This window comes from Emydura macquarii, unplaced genomic scaffold, assembly GCF_026122565.2.
Source record: "Emydura macquarii macquarii isolate MOO-44397 ecotype Brisbane River unplaced genomic scaffold, CSIRO-AGI_Emac_v2 contig_2676, whole genome shotgun sequence".
Taxonomy (NCBI): Eukaryota; Metazoa; Chordata; order Testudines; family Chelidae; genus Emydura; species Emydura macquarii.
This window is the reverse complement of record NW_027132813.1, coordinates 49,366,873-49,382,129: the sequence shown is the minus strand read 5'-3', so window position 1 is coordinate 49,382,129 and position 15,257 is coordinate 49,366,873. Positions and strand designations below refer to the sequence as shown.

Sequence of the window (15,257 nt, the reverse complement as noted above, 5' to 3'; positions counted from 1 at the left end):
TTTTTACATTACATGGGGCTCTCCCTCCCAGCATTTAAAATACATCCATATAAGGTGAACCAGACAGGTGTGAAGCCTCCGACACAATATCTCTGTACACATGAAAACACTGAAGCTAGAGGAAAGACTTTGTCTTTGCACTTCTTAATGTATATAATTTCCTTGACTTGATTAAAATGGATCTAAAGGAGATGGACTTCAAACACCTGGGAATAGTCAAACATAAATCCTGGCTGTGCCCGTCAGTCCAAATTGAAATATTTCAGTTCTAGGTCTAGGATTGTTGGGACCCTTTTTCCATTAACATCTTGTCTCTTTCTGCTTCCAGTTGCTTGGTCAGAGTAATCTGTTCTTTTAAAAGGCGAATGTTTTCCAGTTTACGGCTTTGTCTCTCAATGTCTCTGATGACTCCTTCATGCAGCCTCTGAAAATAAAAGAGACATGATTTGTTATAGGCTGTCCTGGGTTGCACAGGACTAATCCCCATTTGCATTTCAATCCCTGTCACGGCACTGCCAAGCATATAACTGTTACAAACCTTTACTTCTCTGTTAGTGACCCGAGTTACGTTTTGAATCTAAAATTACAAGAGCTGAGATCTGATGTGTAGCTGTTGATAAACTACTGGTAGCATGCCAGGAATATTGTATTTGTTGTTTTAGCTGTGTGATCTTAATGTCATGATAAAGCATTGGACAACTGCAAATATTGTATACTGATAAGCTCTACAATATTATGGAGAGACAGCAATCTCCCCTTAGATGATTACGACTTCTCCCCCATTCTTACCAGAACTGAACTAATCTGCCCCAAATTTCTCAATATGTGCTTCTCTGCTTGAGAATTTGAAGGTAACCTGAAAAGAATGTTAAGAAAAACTTTTATGCTTCTTCATTATGTATAAAAGCTGGCCTGAAAAAGTTTCTTTCCGCCTTTTTTTTTTTTTTTTTTTTAAATACTTGAAAATATCTGGTATGTAAAGTCTTCCCTGGTTTTGCTGGAGACCGTTGTAAGTCCCACAGCATATTTATTGTGGCCTCTAGAAAAAGGAAGGTGTTGATTCTACAAATATGTCCTTTCTTCAAAATATTTCATTAATCATTCAAGTTAAATAGACATTAACAGACACAACATGGAGGCTATGTTTTTAAAAATGAGAATTTAATAGGATTACTATAACTGAAAGAGAAACAGTTTTTCCATTGGTTTATCTTGTGTACTTGACAGCATTTTGGGTCCTAATCCTGCAATGAACTCTGTATAGACAGACCTCTGCACCCACGTAGAGCCCCAAGCCTTCAGTGGAGATTCCAATGCACACGTAGGGATCCACCCACATAGAGTTCACTGCACTTTGTGTACAGTCAATTTCACCATTTTCCCTGTTTAGTCAGTCAGATCTTGATCCTGGAACTGGATCCATGCAAGCGGATCCAAATGCTGAATCGGCACCTTTGTCAATTTCCCTTTTTGTTAATGTGGGTGTTTTGCACAACAATAGGGAAAAGAAAAGCATATTAAACACAAGAAAATACATCTGCAAAATCACAAAAAATGGCAGAGGGACTATGGGCGGGGCAGTACCTGAAACTACTTTAGCACCTTTGAAATTGACTAGATTTCAAGCTGGTGGTGGTACATTTAACAGAAGATATTAAAATATTATATTTGATTAGGGAAACAGATGAAAGGGGTGCCTGGAAACCAATACTGGAAAAGGCACAGGGTTCTGTCCACATGGATCCAACTGCAGAATCAGGACCATATTTTGTTACTACCTACGGTCTTGATCCTTGAAAGGCTTATATGCCTGTCTAATTTATTAACCAATATGTGTAAAGTTAAGCTTAGGTATAAAACTTTGCATGATCAGGATGCAAATGTATTCACAAGCGCTACAGTTGACTGGCTGAATGCTGGAAAAAATCATTTATGAATAAATTAATAGACAAATGACAAAAGAGGTGAATACTTGATTGGATTAATATTGTCTGATACTATACAGGGCTGGCTGAATGGAGCTAAAAATCACATTTGCAAATAATTTATTTGAAAATTGACACAAAAATTATCAAACAAACTATCTGTGAATATTATTTGATCAGTTCTAATAGAAAAAGGCTTTGTTTTTCACCTGGAATCCAAATAAGTACACATTTCAAGGGAAATAATTTATTTCATGAAAATCATCAAGAAAAATACATTTTGTGCAAGAAATTTTTTATCTTATTTTCAAAAAATATGGATGCAAAGACAAAAAGTATTTCACTCAAAAAATATCAATCTCCCTGGAAATGAATCTGATGGGAAAGGTTCTTTCCCATCAGTTTAACTCAGGTTACAAATTATTACTATCCTGGCAGACTACTACCTCGATTGTATTAATTAATGAAAATACAGAAAAGATCTAGAGATTTTGACCAAAGCAGGCATCAAGCATGTCTCTTTATCCAATAAAATACCAGTTTTGTAATCTACCAGGCTGTGTTTTCTTTCATTCACTTTAGTGCTACACAGCTGTATGTGGGTTTTGAAAAATACCTTTATATTTTGTCCCAAATGACTAAGAGCTACGATCCATCATTAGCAGAATCAGAATACATACAAACCTACCTGGGTCTGACTTATACACACAAGTTGCACCAGCTTGTCTTTATATCAATTTAGTTAAACCTGCGCAAGTTTAAATTCACCTGGTTTATCTCAAATTAGTTCACTAAGGCCAAAAATTTCTTAAATTAAATCGATATAAACCAGGCATAGACAGATTTAAGGATGTCCATATTAGGGGTCTGCATTGGTTTAACTAAAATTAATTTTAAAAACAGTTTAGAAAAACTGGTACACTTTTGAGCATAGACAAACATTAGTAATCTCTGATTATCAGGCCCTGGAATTTACAGAGGCTATTTTTGCTTATACAGTGCAGGAGAGCTGGGGGAAGAGAATACACAGATGTGCAAGGTCTGAGCCATGTCTACACTATGGGTGCTACAACAGCAAAGATACGGTGTCATAGCTTAATGCTATGGGCACTTCAACAGCATAGACACGGTGTCATGCCTCTGTAGCATCGCAGCATAGATGCTTCCCATAGCAATGGAACGGGTTTTTCTGTTGCTGCAGGAACACCACCTCCCCAAATAATAGTAAAGTTGATGGAAGATTTCCATCAGTAGTAAGGTTGATGGAAGCAGGAAGTTTTTGGAGAGTGTTGTGGACAACTTCCTGGTGCAAGTGCTGGAGGAACCTACTAGGGGCCGTGCTCCTCTTGATCTGCTGCTCACAAACTGAAGAATTCGTAAGGGAAGTAGAAGTGGGTGGTAACCTGGGCAGCAGTGACCATGAGATGGGTTCAGAATCCTGACAAAAGGAAGAAAGGAGAACAGCAAGATATGGACCCTGGACTTCAGAAAAGCAGACTTTGACTCCCTCAGGGAGCTAATGGGCAGGATCCCTTGGGAGGCTAATATGAGGGGGAAAGGAGTCCAAGAGAACTGGCTGTATTTCAAAGAAACCTTATTGAGGTCGCAGGAACAAACCATCCCGATGTGCAGAAAGAATAGCAAATATGGCAGGCGACCAGCTTGGTTTAACAAAGAAGTCTTCGGTGAGCTTAAACACAAAAAGGAAGCTTACAAGAAGTGGAAGCTTGGACAGATGACTAGGAAAGAATATAAAAATACTGCTCGAGCACGAAGGAATGAAATCAGGAAAACCAAAGCACAATTGGAGTTGCAGCTAGCAAGGGATGTGAAGGGTAACAAGAAGGGTTTCTACAGGTATGTTAGTAACAAGAAAGTGGTCAGGGAAGTGTGGGCCCCTTACTGAATGGGGGAGGCAACCTAATGACAGATGATGTAGAAAAAAGCTGAAGTACTCAACGCTTTTTTTGCCTCTGTCTTTACAAAGTCAGCTCCCAGGCTACTGCACTGGGAAGCACAGAACGGGGAGGAGGTGAGCAGCCCTCAATGCTAGGTTGTTTTCAGTGGTAGTAGATGACAGAGCTAGGAGCAATGGTCTCAAGTTGCAGTAGGAGAGGTCTAGGTTGGATATTAGGAAAAGTTTTCTCACTAGGAGAGTGGTGAAGCACTGGAATGGGTTACCTAGGGAGGTGGTGGAATCTCTATCCCTAGAGGTTTTCAAAGTGCGGCTTGACAAAGCCCTGGTTTGGATGATTTAGCTGGGATTGGTCCTGCTTTGAGCACGGGGTTGGACTAGCTGACCTCCTGAGGTCCCTTCCAACCCTAATCTTCTTTCATTCTTTAGACCCTTGAGTGCCATACCTTTGTCAGCCTAACTTTTAAGTACAGACCAGGCTTTGATTATACCTAAGAAAATAGGGCATCTATGTGAACTTTTGGAGGCTGTATCCATCCATGCCTCGGTCCCTCTCATATCTATACCATCTTTTTCATTTCATCTCCCTACTTTCCCTCATTGCCCTGCAATCAGATCTTTTGGCCCCTAAGCAGGGACTCTGCTCTCCCCGTAATCTTTAGGCCCCCCCTTAAAGCCTATGGCCATCAGCCCTGGATTTGGGGGAACTAGAAATGTAATGGAGAATCTCAGCTTTCATTTAATAAGAAGTTTTTGGTCCTATTGCTGGTGAGTCTTGAAAATGTGAACCAATTTAAACTGACCACTTGGGTTAAAAGGAACAGGCAGCTGGGATCCACTTCTGCATCGGGACTGTAGGGTATGCTAAAATATCAACCAGTGCGCACACACCTTCCATGTAAAATTCACTTAACTTTGAGGTGTACCCTGAAGAATCATCTCACTAACCCTCCCTAAAATCTTAAGGCCAGCTGTCTGTGCCTAAAGCAGTGTGATCATGGTGGACAGATGAATATATTACAATTTGGGTGGAAAGAGATGGGGACAAAACACTGTTTCACAGGCCACCCAACAAGTGCTCCACAAGACAGGTTTTCCCAGCTGGCCAACAAGCTCTTCTGAACCTTCCATCTTTACAGGGTTTCACACAATCCATCAGATCTGACAATACAGCCATAATGTCTGCTGGACAACTGTTGTAATTCATCATCCTTTGGGATTTCCAGTCAGGAGCACAGTGGCAATCTTGAATGTGTCTGACCAAAGAAACAACACTATGCTGTGAATGGAGCTGAAGTTGAAGGTACTAGCAGAAACACTTCTGAACCCTACAGGAATCTTCACAGTTCTAAGGGACAGGACTGGGGCAGAGAAGCCTCCTGGTCAGCAGGGAAAGTCTAAAGAAGGAATTGTTGCAGGGGGCTATGGAAACTTATAGAAGAGGGTGGTGGTGTTGGAAATGATACAGAGAAAGGTGGGAAGAGTCAGGGTAAATCCCCATAGTTTTGTAACCTGAAAAAAAAACATGAAATATTTTGAGGAATTGATCACATGAATTTATCCACTACACACCTCCTCTTCTACATACACACACATGCACAAATTACATTAGAAGAACACTAAATTTGCAAAGTTAAACACTCAAAAGTGAGGAAACGCCTCACATGCCTCCTTAATTCGGGCCGTTGCATGGATGCAGTATGATACAGTCTTTAATTACATGATCACATGCTATTTTTTCTCACAGCATCCCTGCCTCATTCAGTGCACAGGATGGATGGTGCTGACTTAATGAACATCTTTTCTTCCCAAGTGTGACTCTTGTCATAGTCCTTTCTCCTGCATCCCCCAGGGTCTTAATCCCAAATCTCATTGCCTACCCAGTCCATTTTCCCTGCTGGGCTGCCCATCCAAATCCTAGTTTCACCAGCTACTTATCCTAATCCCAGTTTCTTTGCACAGCCCCTAGCACCTAGTTTTGCCCTACCAGGCTCCTTGTCTCAATCTATTCCTTCAATAACCCCCTTCCTGGTCAGACTCGTGTACCTTCTGCATATGAGTCAGGCAGTCCCCCTCTCCCACCCCCCGCCTAGTGATGAAACAGTGGGAGGATCAAGAGCACAAGACAGTCTCCCTATTCTCAGTTCTGGTGTCTGACCCTACCCAAACACACAGCAGTGAAACAGCAATTGCAGTGAAAGTTCTGCTCCGTTTCTAATCTACCGCTCCAGGATTGCACATACTCAATGCAGATTGAGGGTATGTCTTCACTGACATCAGCAAATTCGCCGGTGTCAGATCGATTCTTTGGGATCGACTGAGTGGAAGTGAAGACCCGCTCAATTGATCCGGAAGTGGATTTAATAAATCCACCCCCAGAAAAAGGGTAACACTGTACTGACAGGAGCGCATTTCCCATCAGTACAGTGAATTGAAGACGCCGCGGTAAGCAGAAGTTAGGAAGTCGATGGGACATACACAAGCTACTCTATGTAGCTTGCATATCTCCCGTCGATTGCTGCTGAACTTCCCGGTCAGTGTAGACCAGGCCTGAATCTTCAATAAAGTTAGCTACTAAACTTTAAAAGTCTCTATTGAGCATGTGCAAAATGAGGTATTTCAAAGACTTATAAATTTGTAATATGGCCAGTTTTTCACAGGAACAGAAAGGCCCATCTATCATACAAAGGCCAAATGCCAAGCCTTTGCTCCAAAGCAAGAAGGTGCTTGTGCTTCTCAACAAACCATTTGAAAGGATTATTTTATCATGGGTAAGGATACAATTTAGTCACAGAGGTCAGGGAATTCATGGATTCTGTGATTTCACCCAACTTCCGTGATTTCTTTGGCTTCAGCTGTCAGCGGCTGGAGCTAGGACTGTGGCCCTCCCTGCCCCACAATCGGGGCTGTGCATCCCTGTCCCCGCCTGTAGCTTCAGCTAGGGTGGGTGCTGTGCTTCTCCCTCACGCATGGGTTGGGCCGGGGCTGTGCATCCCCCTTGCCCATGGCTTGAAGCCGGGCATCCCCTGCCTGTGGCTTGGGCCAGACCCAGAGTTGTGTACACACACCCCTCCCCACCCCAGGCTGGAGCCAAGGCCACATGCCTCTGTGGCTGTGGGCACTGTGCATGCTCCCCTCTACTGCTTTGGCCGGGGCTGTGCACCTCTCCCCTCTGAGGCTGTGGCTGGAGCTGGAGACAGGGCCATGTGCTCCTGCCTGCCTATGGCTGCGACTGGGACTGTGCGCCCGCTCTGCCTCTTCGGGTGGGGCTGTGCATCCCTGTGGCTACGCACACCACACCCCCATCCCGCTGCTTCAGCCAGGGGGAGAGCCAGAACTGTCCCACCCCACATGGCAGGGCTCCAGCTGTCATCCCCCACCCCCAGTTATTTTTAGTAAAAGTCACGGATAGGTCACAGGCAATAAACAAAAATTCATGGGAGCCTGTGACCTATCCGTGACTTTTACTAAAAATAACCATGACAAAATCTTATCCTTAATCATGGGCAAAACAATGCATTTTCCCCAATGTTGTCCTTGAAAATGGCTGAATTATTTTAGCTGGAAAAAAAATTATATCAGCCAAAGACATACATCCAGCAAATTTCAATCTGAAAAATTACAGTTTGGCAAAGTTATAAGAAACTGAAAATAGGGTCCTAAAATGGGAAGTGTTGGGCAACCCTAGCTATAGGTGGTGCTCCCACACCTATAATCAAGTATTTTATTCAGAATTAGAACACTTTTAGTCAGGTTCCTCCATACATGGACTCAGCATCTTCTCAACTGACACTTCATACCTTGTAGGCCTGGAGTTCACCAAGAGTTATCAGATGTGTGTACAAGGCAAGAACCTTTTCAAGTTTAAAGCCCACACAAAACCTTTGAGACTAGGTTGCTAGACTGCTACCCACCAGTGCAAACCGTGAAATGCAAGGGAACAAAAGGTTGTCAGTCAATGCCCCGCCTCCCATCAAATCCCTTCCTCAATCACCTCCCATAACTCCACTTAGATCAGCAACCAACATGCAGCCTTAAGCAAGACAGAAGTCTACCCTCATATCAATTCAATACCTGAATGCCTATATGTTGCCCTTCTAGGAGATGAGCTTGAGGATGTGATAGGAGCTTGGAAAATTTACTGCACATATACTAGCCAAAGGGTGAAATTTACTAGCCTAATCCTGATCTGAGCTAAAAGAGGAGGGCCATGACAGATGGATGAGGAAGAGCACTGGGACTGGTGCCAGTATGGTGTTCCTTGGCTCTATGATGTTCCTGATCAGCCTCTCTCCCCTGGTTGCTGGTAGTGAAGAGGTACTTTCTTTCTCTGCCTCTTAGCCCCACCCCAGAACCTCCTGGCTGCTGAGAGGGCAGGGAAAAACTGCACCCCCAGAGACTGGCAGGGCAGACCCGAGGGAGAGCGGAGCACAGAAGGGGGTGGATGCAGTTAAAGGGAAGCCACTGGGATGGGCAGGGCTCCAGAAGGGAAGGGGCAGTGGGAACAGGCAAGGCTGGGGTACTATTTGCAGATCTAGAACAGGCAGGACTAGGCCTGCCCAAAACCAAAGGCCCTCCGCTAAGGGGGAGGAATTGATAAGCCCAGGCCAAAAGTGAGCGGAGCAACAAATGAGAAAACAGGAACAGAAGTAGGTCAAAGGTTGAAAATCAAGCAACCACTAGAGGACACCGAGCAGAAAAACCCAGACAACGCCCACTGCTCCTCAAAGGCACCTGAGGACTCAGTAGATACTTCCGAGAGGAATTCGGCAAAGAGACGTGATCAAACAAGGGAACAGAAATAGGCCCCCCAGTCGCAGAGCACCATGCTTTCCAGTTTCCTCCTCCTGGAGTGAAGGATGGCCAGCGCCAGGAGAAAGTTGACGAGGAGGGCCCATGATTTTGTGGGGCTACGGATGGGGTGTGAGTGGACCAGCAGGTTTGGGGAGAAGTGAAGCCTGAACCTCAGTAGGAGGTTCTGGAGCCAGAAGAGGGGCTGCAGCCTGATGCACCCTGCAGATGTGTGCCAGGGTCTCCCTCGACACAAAAAGGACAGGTGTCCGGGGGGGAAAGGGGGTTTGTAAACTGTGCCCGGTACCCACCCATGCTCACTGCTCTGTGAAGAAGCTGCCCACAAATATCCCCAGTGAGCCCTAGAAGCGGAGTGGAGTACAGGCTGACCAACCGGGGTTCTGTGCCCTACACAGGGGGCAGCAAGGCCTGAGAGCTGGTGCCGGGGCAGGACATGCGGGCAAGGAAGGGGAAGGCATGAAGCGAAGCACGTGAGCGTCCCAACGTTCTCCAGGCCTTGTTCGGACGCCGACCAGCGGGATGTCATGCAGGGGGGCCAGGGAGGCTCCACAGGGCCAGGGCCAGGGCCAGAGCCCGATGCCACGTTTCTTCCAGAGGGTCAGGGCTACGGGAGGGCACCGGGCAGGGCAGCGTGCTGGGTGTGGCCTAGGCAATGAGGGGGGCAGGGCTTTAAGTGGGAGTGGGGCAGGAGGGGCGGGGCTCTGCATGGGGGCGGGGCCATACGTGAAGGGGCGGGGCAGGAGGGGGCTGCTCTTAGTGAGGGGTGAGGACAGGAGGGGCGGGCCCAGCGCGAGGGGCTGGGCGGGGCCGCCGGGCCAGAGGTGAAGGGGCGGGGCTCTGAGGGAAGGACAGTGTCTGAGGCCGGGGGAGGGGGCGGGGCTGAGGGGCAGGTGTGGGGTTGTTTGCGCGCGAGCGATACGCGCGGCGCGTGCTCGCGCCTGCCCAGGGCGGGGCACCCCCGGCTCCATGACCAGGGGCCGGGCGGGCCCCCTCAGCGGGGCGTCGGCAGTTGATGCGACGTTCGCTCACCTCCCTGACGCGTCTCTGCTGGAGGTGCACGCCCAGCACCGTCCCGGCCGACAGCAGCGCGGAGATGCCCAGCACCGCCTTGGAGACCGTCGACATCCCCGTCCGTCCGTCCTTCCTTCCCTCCCCCTCCCGGCCGACAGCGGGCGGAGCGCGAGCGCCAGGGAGAGCGCGAGCGCCGGCCAGTAAACTAGCCGCGTGCGCGTGCCAGCCAGCCCACTGCCGGGGGCGGGAGGAGACTCACTGCTGCCCCCAGGCCGCGCGGCGCGCGCGCGCGCTGACTCGCTCGCCCAACAAATAGAGCGCGGAAAGCATCGCTCCCCGCTCCGCTTCCTCTCCCTGCCCGCCGCCCAGTCCAAAGTAATCGAAACCCGAGAAAGGGATCGGGGAAGGGCTGGCGAGGTCGGGGCTAGCAGCAGCAGGAGGTTGTTGCCCTGGCCGGGGGCTGTAGTGGTTCCCAGTGCAGGGGTTGCTGGGGAGGGCTGTGCTCGCGGTTCTGACTCATTGCCCTGGTACATGGGGCTGCTGTCACTGTGCAGGGGATGCTGGGCCATTGCCCCTATGCAAGCACGGGAGGGGCTGCTGGCCCTTTGCCCTGGTACATTCAGAGGAGCTGGCAGCCCCACCTTCCTCTATGTGGGCCTCAGACATGCCCAGCCTGGGGCTGTGGGGAGAGATTCCCCCACCCACCCCTTCAGTGATGTTCTTCTAGCCCCATGACGTGCAACGGGCCTGCTAAGGTGCAGAGACTCCCCACAGCCCGCACCAGCCCCCTTGCCTTGGGAGGGAGCGCGTGGCTACTTCCCACCTCCGTAGCCAAGCCTTAGGCCTTCCTGCCGTCTCCTGACTTCCTCCTTGCTGCCTTTCCTTGGCTGCTCCCTCAACAGCTCTCTAGCTTTGTGCTAGCTGGAGTGATGCTGGGCCTCTCCAGAGCCTGCTGCATCTGACTGCAACAAGGAGGTTCACTTGCGGCAGGGGGGCTTCTTTACTAAGTCATTGGGCTGTCACCAACACCCTCCTGTGCCAGTCTGATGTGCATTGTCTCAAGGGGGTCCTGGGCATGGCCACCTCCCTTTTTAATAGCATCACTTACAAGAGAGGAACAGTAACAGATAAGAACAGTTTGTTATTGATGCTGATATTTGTGTACAAGAAAACAAAACACACAAACTGCATCTGAAGAATCAGCTCTGTTACTGACATCTTGTTTTCATTTCCATCACACTCTTTGTGCCTTCTGCTGCCATCAGCCCTCCTTGTTACATCCCTCCTCTGCTCCCTAACAGGTGTCTGGGCCTTTTCTCATATTGCCCCCCAGCCTGGAATCTCCTCCCTGATCCTGTGAATCGCACAACTTCATGCTTCCCTTTCCAATCCTTCCTTTTTTTGTCTTCATTTAGGCCCTGTCTGCATTGGAGACATTTGCACTGGTGGATCTATACCACTCCAAACTTAGCATGAAGATTTGCTGCACTGGTTCAAAACAGGGGTGACCCTGGTATGACTTAGTCCTATATGACCCCCATTTTCATCAGTTCAAGGCCTCTTCATTGAGGGTTGCACTGCTGTAATGACATCTGTAGCATCACTAGTGCAAATATCCCTCATGTAGACAATTAACCTTCCAGTGTCACTCTTGTCCTTTCACAAGTCCTTTGCCGATAGTCTAATTCCTAAAGAATGTAAAGCTACAGAATCTAAAGCCTGCATATACAAAATAAACAGAACCAATGACACAGGGAACATGTCTAAAGCATGACTCAGGGAGCTTGATTCTCTTTGTCTAGCACTGATTTTACACTACTGAAACTTCATTGGTCCTAATGGAGTTATGCATGATTTATGCCCGTGAGAGAGCAAAATCAGGCCTATTTATGAGTAGTAGCATAGTAACCTCTAGGTATCCCAAATGAGATCAGAGCCTTAGTGTTAGGTGTTGTAAGTAAGAGACAGACCCTGCCCCAAAAAGCTTATAGCATTAATAGAGAAAACAGCTAAAAGAAGGAAGGGAAACAGAAGCACAGAGACTTTCCCAAGGTCAGCGTGTTCGAGCTGAGATGAACTCTGGTTGTCAGGTTGCCCTAGTGACTGGATCACATGGCTTTTACTGTCATCTTTGCCCCTCCCCAGCCCCCTTCCCCTTTGTTTGTTACCCCCTTGCTGTGTTTTACATCTGGTTTATACTGTAAGCTCCGCGAGGCAGAGACCTGTCCATTCTTTGTCTGTAACGCTCCATGCACACACCTGCTTCAAGTGCCCTCACGGAGGAGGTAATGCAAACTCCAAGTCCCAGCTGTTCAAATTTTGAGAGACTCCCACTACCCTGTCACAATTCCCTCTTGATCTCTGTCAGCCTGTGAAACTTTGTGGCAGTGTAATAATAATGCAGTACTGTATGAGAATGCATTGTCTCTATAATAACACTAAGTGTGCTGCAAGGACAATAGTGCCACCTGTGATCAACGGAAAACAACTTCCCACCCCTAGCACTGGACATTCACTCGCTGTCTCCAGTCCAGAGGTGTGAGGTGTAGGAAGCACAGCAGTCGTAGCTGCTGGCTTTGCCGTATAAGGATCTTTTGGCCAGTGTCATCCTAGGCAAGAAGGGACCTGGAACAGTGGAAATCTGGAGCAAGGATAGAAAGAAAGGAGACGGAACCTGACTTGAAAGCGGGGAGGCAAAAGGATTAGGCAGGGGAAGCATGGAATAAAGGAGATAGAAACTCTCCAAAAGAGGGGAGGCAAGGTGCCTGATTAAGCACTGAAAGCGGGAAATAAATGAAGTGGACACTCAGGGATTGTGGAAGAGACAGTGCTAGAGTAGATATATCTGGAGGGTGAGGGAGCATTAAACAGCATGGGGAGTCAGCATGTTTGGCCGGTGATTGTGGGATTTGATCTCTCGAGGAAATAAATGCTTTGGAGCTTAAATTCTTCAGAGCTGGCTGGGGGTGGTGATAAAAGGCTGAGCATTTGGAGAGAGGCTACTAGCTCACATCCACCCAATATGGCAGCACCCGGATGGTACCTGGCACAAAGCTGTTGAAATGCCCCTGTACACTTGTATTGTAATACAGAATGTAGCACATAATACTTAGGAGAAGAGGTCCCTCTCCAGCACTACCAGGGTGGTTCTTCACCTGGATTGCAGGGGCCATTTCCGGTGCAGTCTGTGCCTCAGGCTTTTGAGTGCCAAAAAGCTCCTAGGTGTCTGGGGCAATTTCCTCCTGGTTGGCATCCGTGGTCACTTGCATGCCTTTGGTGGCATCCAGAACATGCTGGGGTCTGGTGGTGGCTTCCCTGGCAAAAATCCCATCCAGCCCCGCACAGGAGTCACAGGTACAGGCACCATTGCTGGAAGTCTTGTGTTTCTCCCACTGCCCGAGCACCGTTGCTTTGTTGCAGCACTGGACTGTGTCCTTGGCATGCCCCCTCTCTTTCCTTTGGGCTGCTCATACATCCTGGCATTCTGGTGTCTAGCTCAACCTGGAACTGCTCCTCTCCCCAGAGGGCAAGGAAGTCCTGCAGGGCACCTCAGCCTGGGAAATGGGGATGGAGGAAGCCATGATGTTCTGCAATTGGCCTCTGCCCCCTTGAGCATGGACTCCCCTCGCTGCTGACTCCCCCGTCCCCTCTGGGACCTCTCTGTAACTGAGAGGAGTAGAGGGGGGCCAGTCAAGCCCCTACATTTCCAGTCAGGATTAGGCACTCCAGGATTAATGCCTCCTGCCCAAGACTTTCCATGGGAGTGGCCCCTGCTGAGGGGAGAGGCCACACCTGCCAGATGCCCCCTAAGGGGTCAGCGACCCAGCCCTGGCTCCCGCTACCCTCTCTGCCCTGGAGTCAGCAGCAGCTTCTCCTAACCATGGTCCTCTATCGTGAGCATCTCTGAGGTTCCGTGCTGTGGGGGAGCCCCTGGCATGGGAATGGCCGGGAGAGAGACAGGTCAGGACCTCGGCTGCTGCCTGGTGCCAGGGGAGACCCAAGATAAAATGGGGGAAAAGCTGAAGACAGCTTTGGAGAAACAGGAAGCCAGAGAGAAATGGCTCCTGGGGCAGTTTGTCTGTTATAGATGCTGTGGAAGCAGAATAGGGGCTGTGATGTCTTAGCATGCCAATATTATCACTGTTGCCTTGGGGAGGGAGGAGGAGAAGGGAGAGGGAGCACATGACAGGACTCGGGGCTGTGGGAGATGAAGAAGGACCGACCTGACTCGGGGTTGCAGGAGACTTGGGAGATGGAACGAGGCCAGATTGGAGGAAGAGTCAATGGGGAATAGGCTTTTCCTAAGGCATGTCTCTGCACCTGTCATCTATCCTTCACCTGCATGGTCACATTCCTGACGAGGTAGGATAGGCTACCAGGTAGTTCATGTCCCAGGAGATTTATCCACTTCAAGCCCTCCCAGATCCCAAATATGCCATGATCCCCCCAGATAACCTTCCCTTCCAACACCATGCAATGGAGACAAATGCTAAACAGAAAGCATGCTTGAATCAGGACAACGCAACACACAAACTGTCTACATGAAAACCGAGGGTTTTAAAAGGACATCATCACCCTAAGTCTCTTCTATCTGAAATTGTTTCCTACACTGAAGTTAACACCCTCATAGTTAAGCTGACCTGACACCCCTCCACTCTAATGTAGACAGCACTAGATTGATGGAAGAATTCTTCCATCAACCAGGCTACCACCTTCCAGGGAGGTGGGTTAAAACTTCATCAGTGGGAGAACCCCTCCTGTCAGCAAAGGTAATGTCTTCACTGAAGCACTACAGGGACACAGCTGCACTGTTTCAAGTGTAGACAAGCCCTCAGGAAGGTGATGCCACCAAAACTACTGTGGATTCTTTTTGAAACTGACTAGATTGCCAGTAGGCATCCCTTTAAAAATATTGAGAAATACCTCAAGTTGGGTATTTACAATGGATAAATTCTTCTCCCAAAAATCATTAATGGCTGAACTGTTTCCCTCTGGTGTTTTGCAGATCATATTGGAGCATAAATGTGATACAATTTGTTGAGAAATTCTCCATTTGCCACTGTTAGAATCACCAACAAAATAGGCTTGATTTCCTTATTAAATGTAGTTCAGCAACTCCAGTGCTGTGTGGTTATGACAGAACATGAACCAGAATTGCTTGGCTGATTACAGCGGTTTTCAATCTTTTTGTATTGGTGACCCCTTTCACACAGCAAGCCTCTGAGAATGACCCCTCTTAGAAATTAAAAACATATTTGTTATATTTAACGCTATGTTAAATGCTAAATTTAAACCCAATTGCTTAAAATGAATTTACCTTTTCTCACTGCTTTTGGCCTGGCTCAGGTCTCTTAGCCCCATGCTTGGCTGGGGTGGCGGTCCACAGCTCTGCAAGTGGTGGGGCTTGGAGCTTATCATCCCATGCGTGTTGGAGATCAGAGCTCACAGCTTGCGACCCCCACATAATCACGTCACGACTCCCTGAGGGGTCGTGACAACCAGTCTGAGAACCAGTGTTAGCCATTCACATTTCCAGCATGGTAAAAAATGCTGAAAGAACAAACACTTTTCAAGATCTGTGGGTCTTACATGTG

At 48.0% G+C, this 15,257-nt stretch overlaps 1 protein-coding gene across 1 annotated transcript; it reads right to left on the bottom strand.

The window, feature by feature from the left end:
* Nucleotides 1-263: 263 nt before the first annotated feature.
* On the bottom strand, nt 264-9,950 carry PET117 (PET117 cytochrome c oxidase chaperone). Its single transcript, XM_067565362.1, has 2 exons — nt 9,682-9,950; nt 264-424 (listed from the first exon to the last, which is right to left on the bottom strand). The coding sequence occupies exons 1-2, from the start codon at nt 9,775-9,777 to the stop codon at nt 275-277; spliced, it is 246 nt and encodes an 81-aa protein (XP_067421463.1). The 5' UTR covers nt 9,778-9,950; the 3' UTR covers nt 264-274.
* Nucleotides 9,951-15,257: the final 5,307 nt, after the last annotated feature.

Coding starts and splice junctions, on each gene's coding strand:
- PET117 (XM_067565362.1), bottom strand. CDS start 9,777: ATGTCGACGGTCTCCAAGGCGGTGCTGGGCATCTCCGCGCTGCTGTCG. Junction 425..9,681: donor AGCAGAGACGCGTCAGGGAG/GTGAGCGAACGT, acceptor TTTTATTTTCAG/AGGCTGCATGAAGGAGTCAT.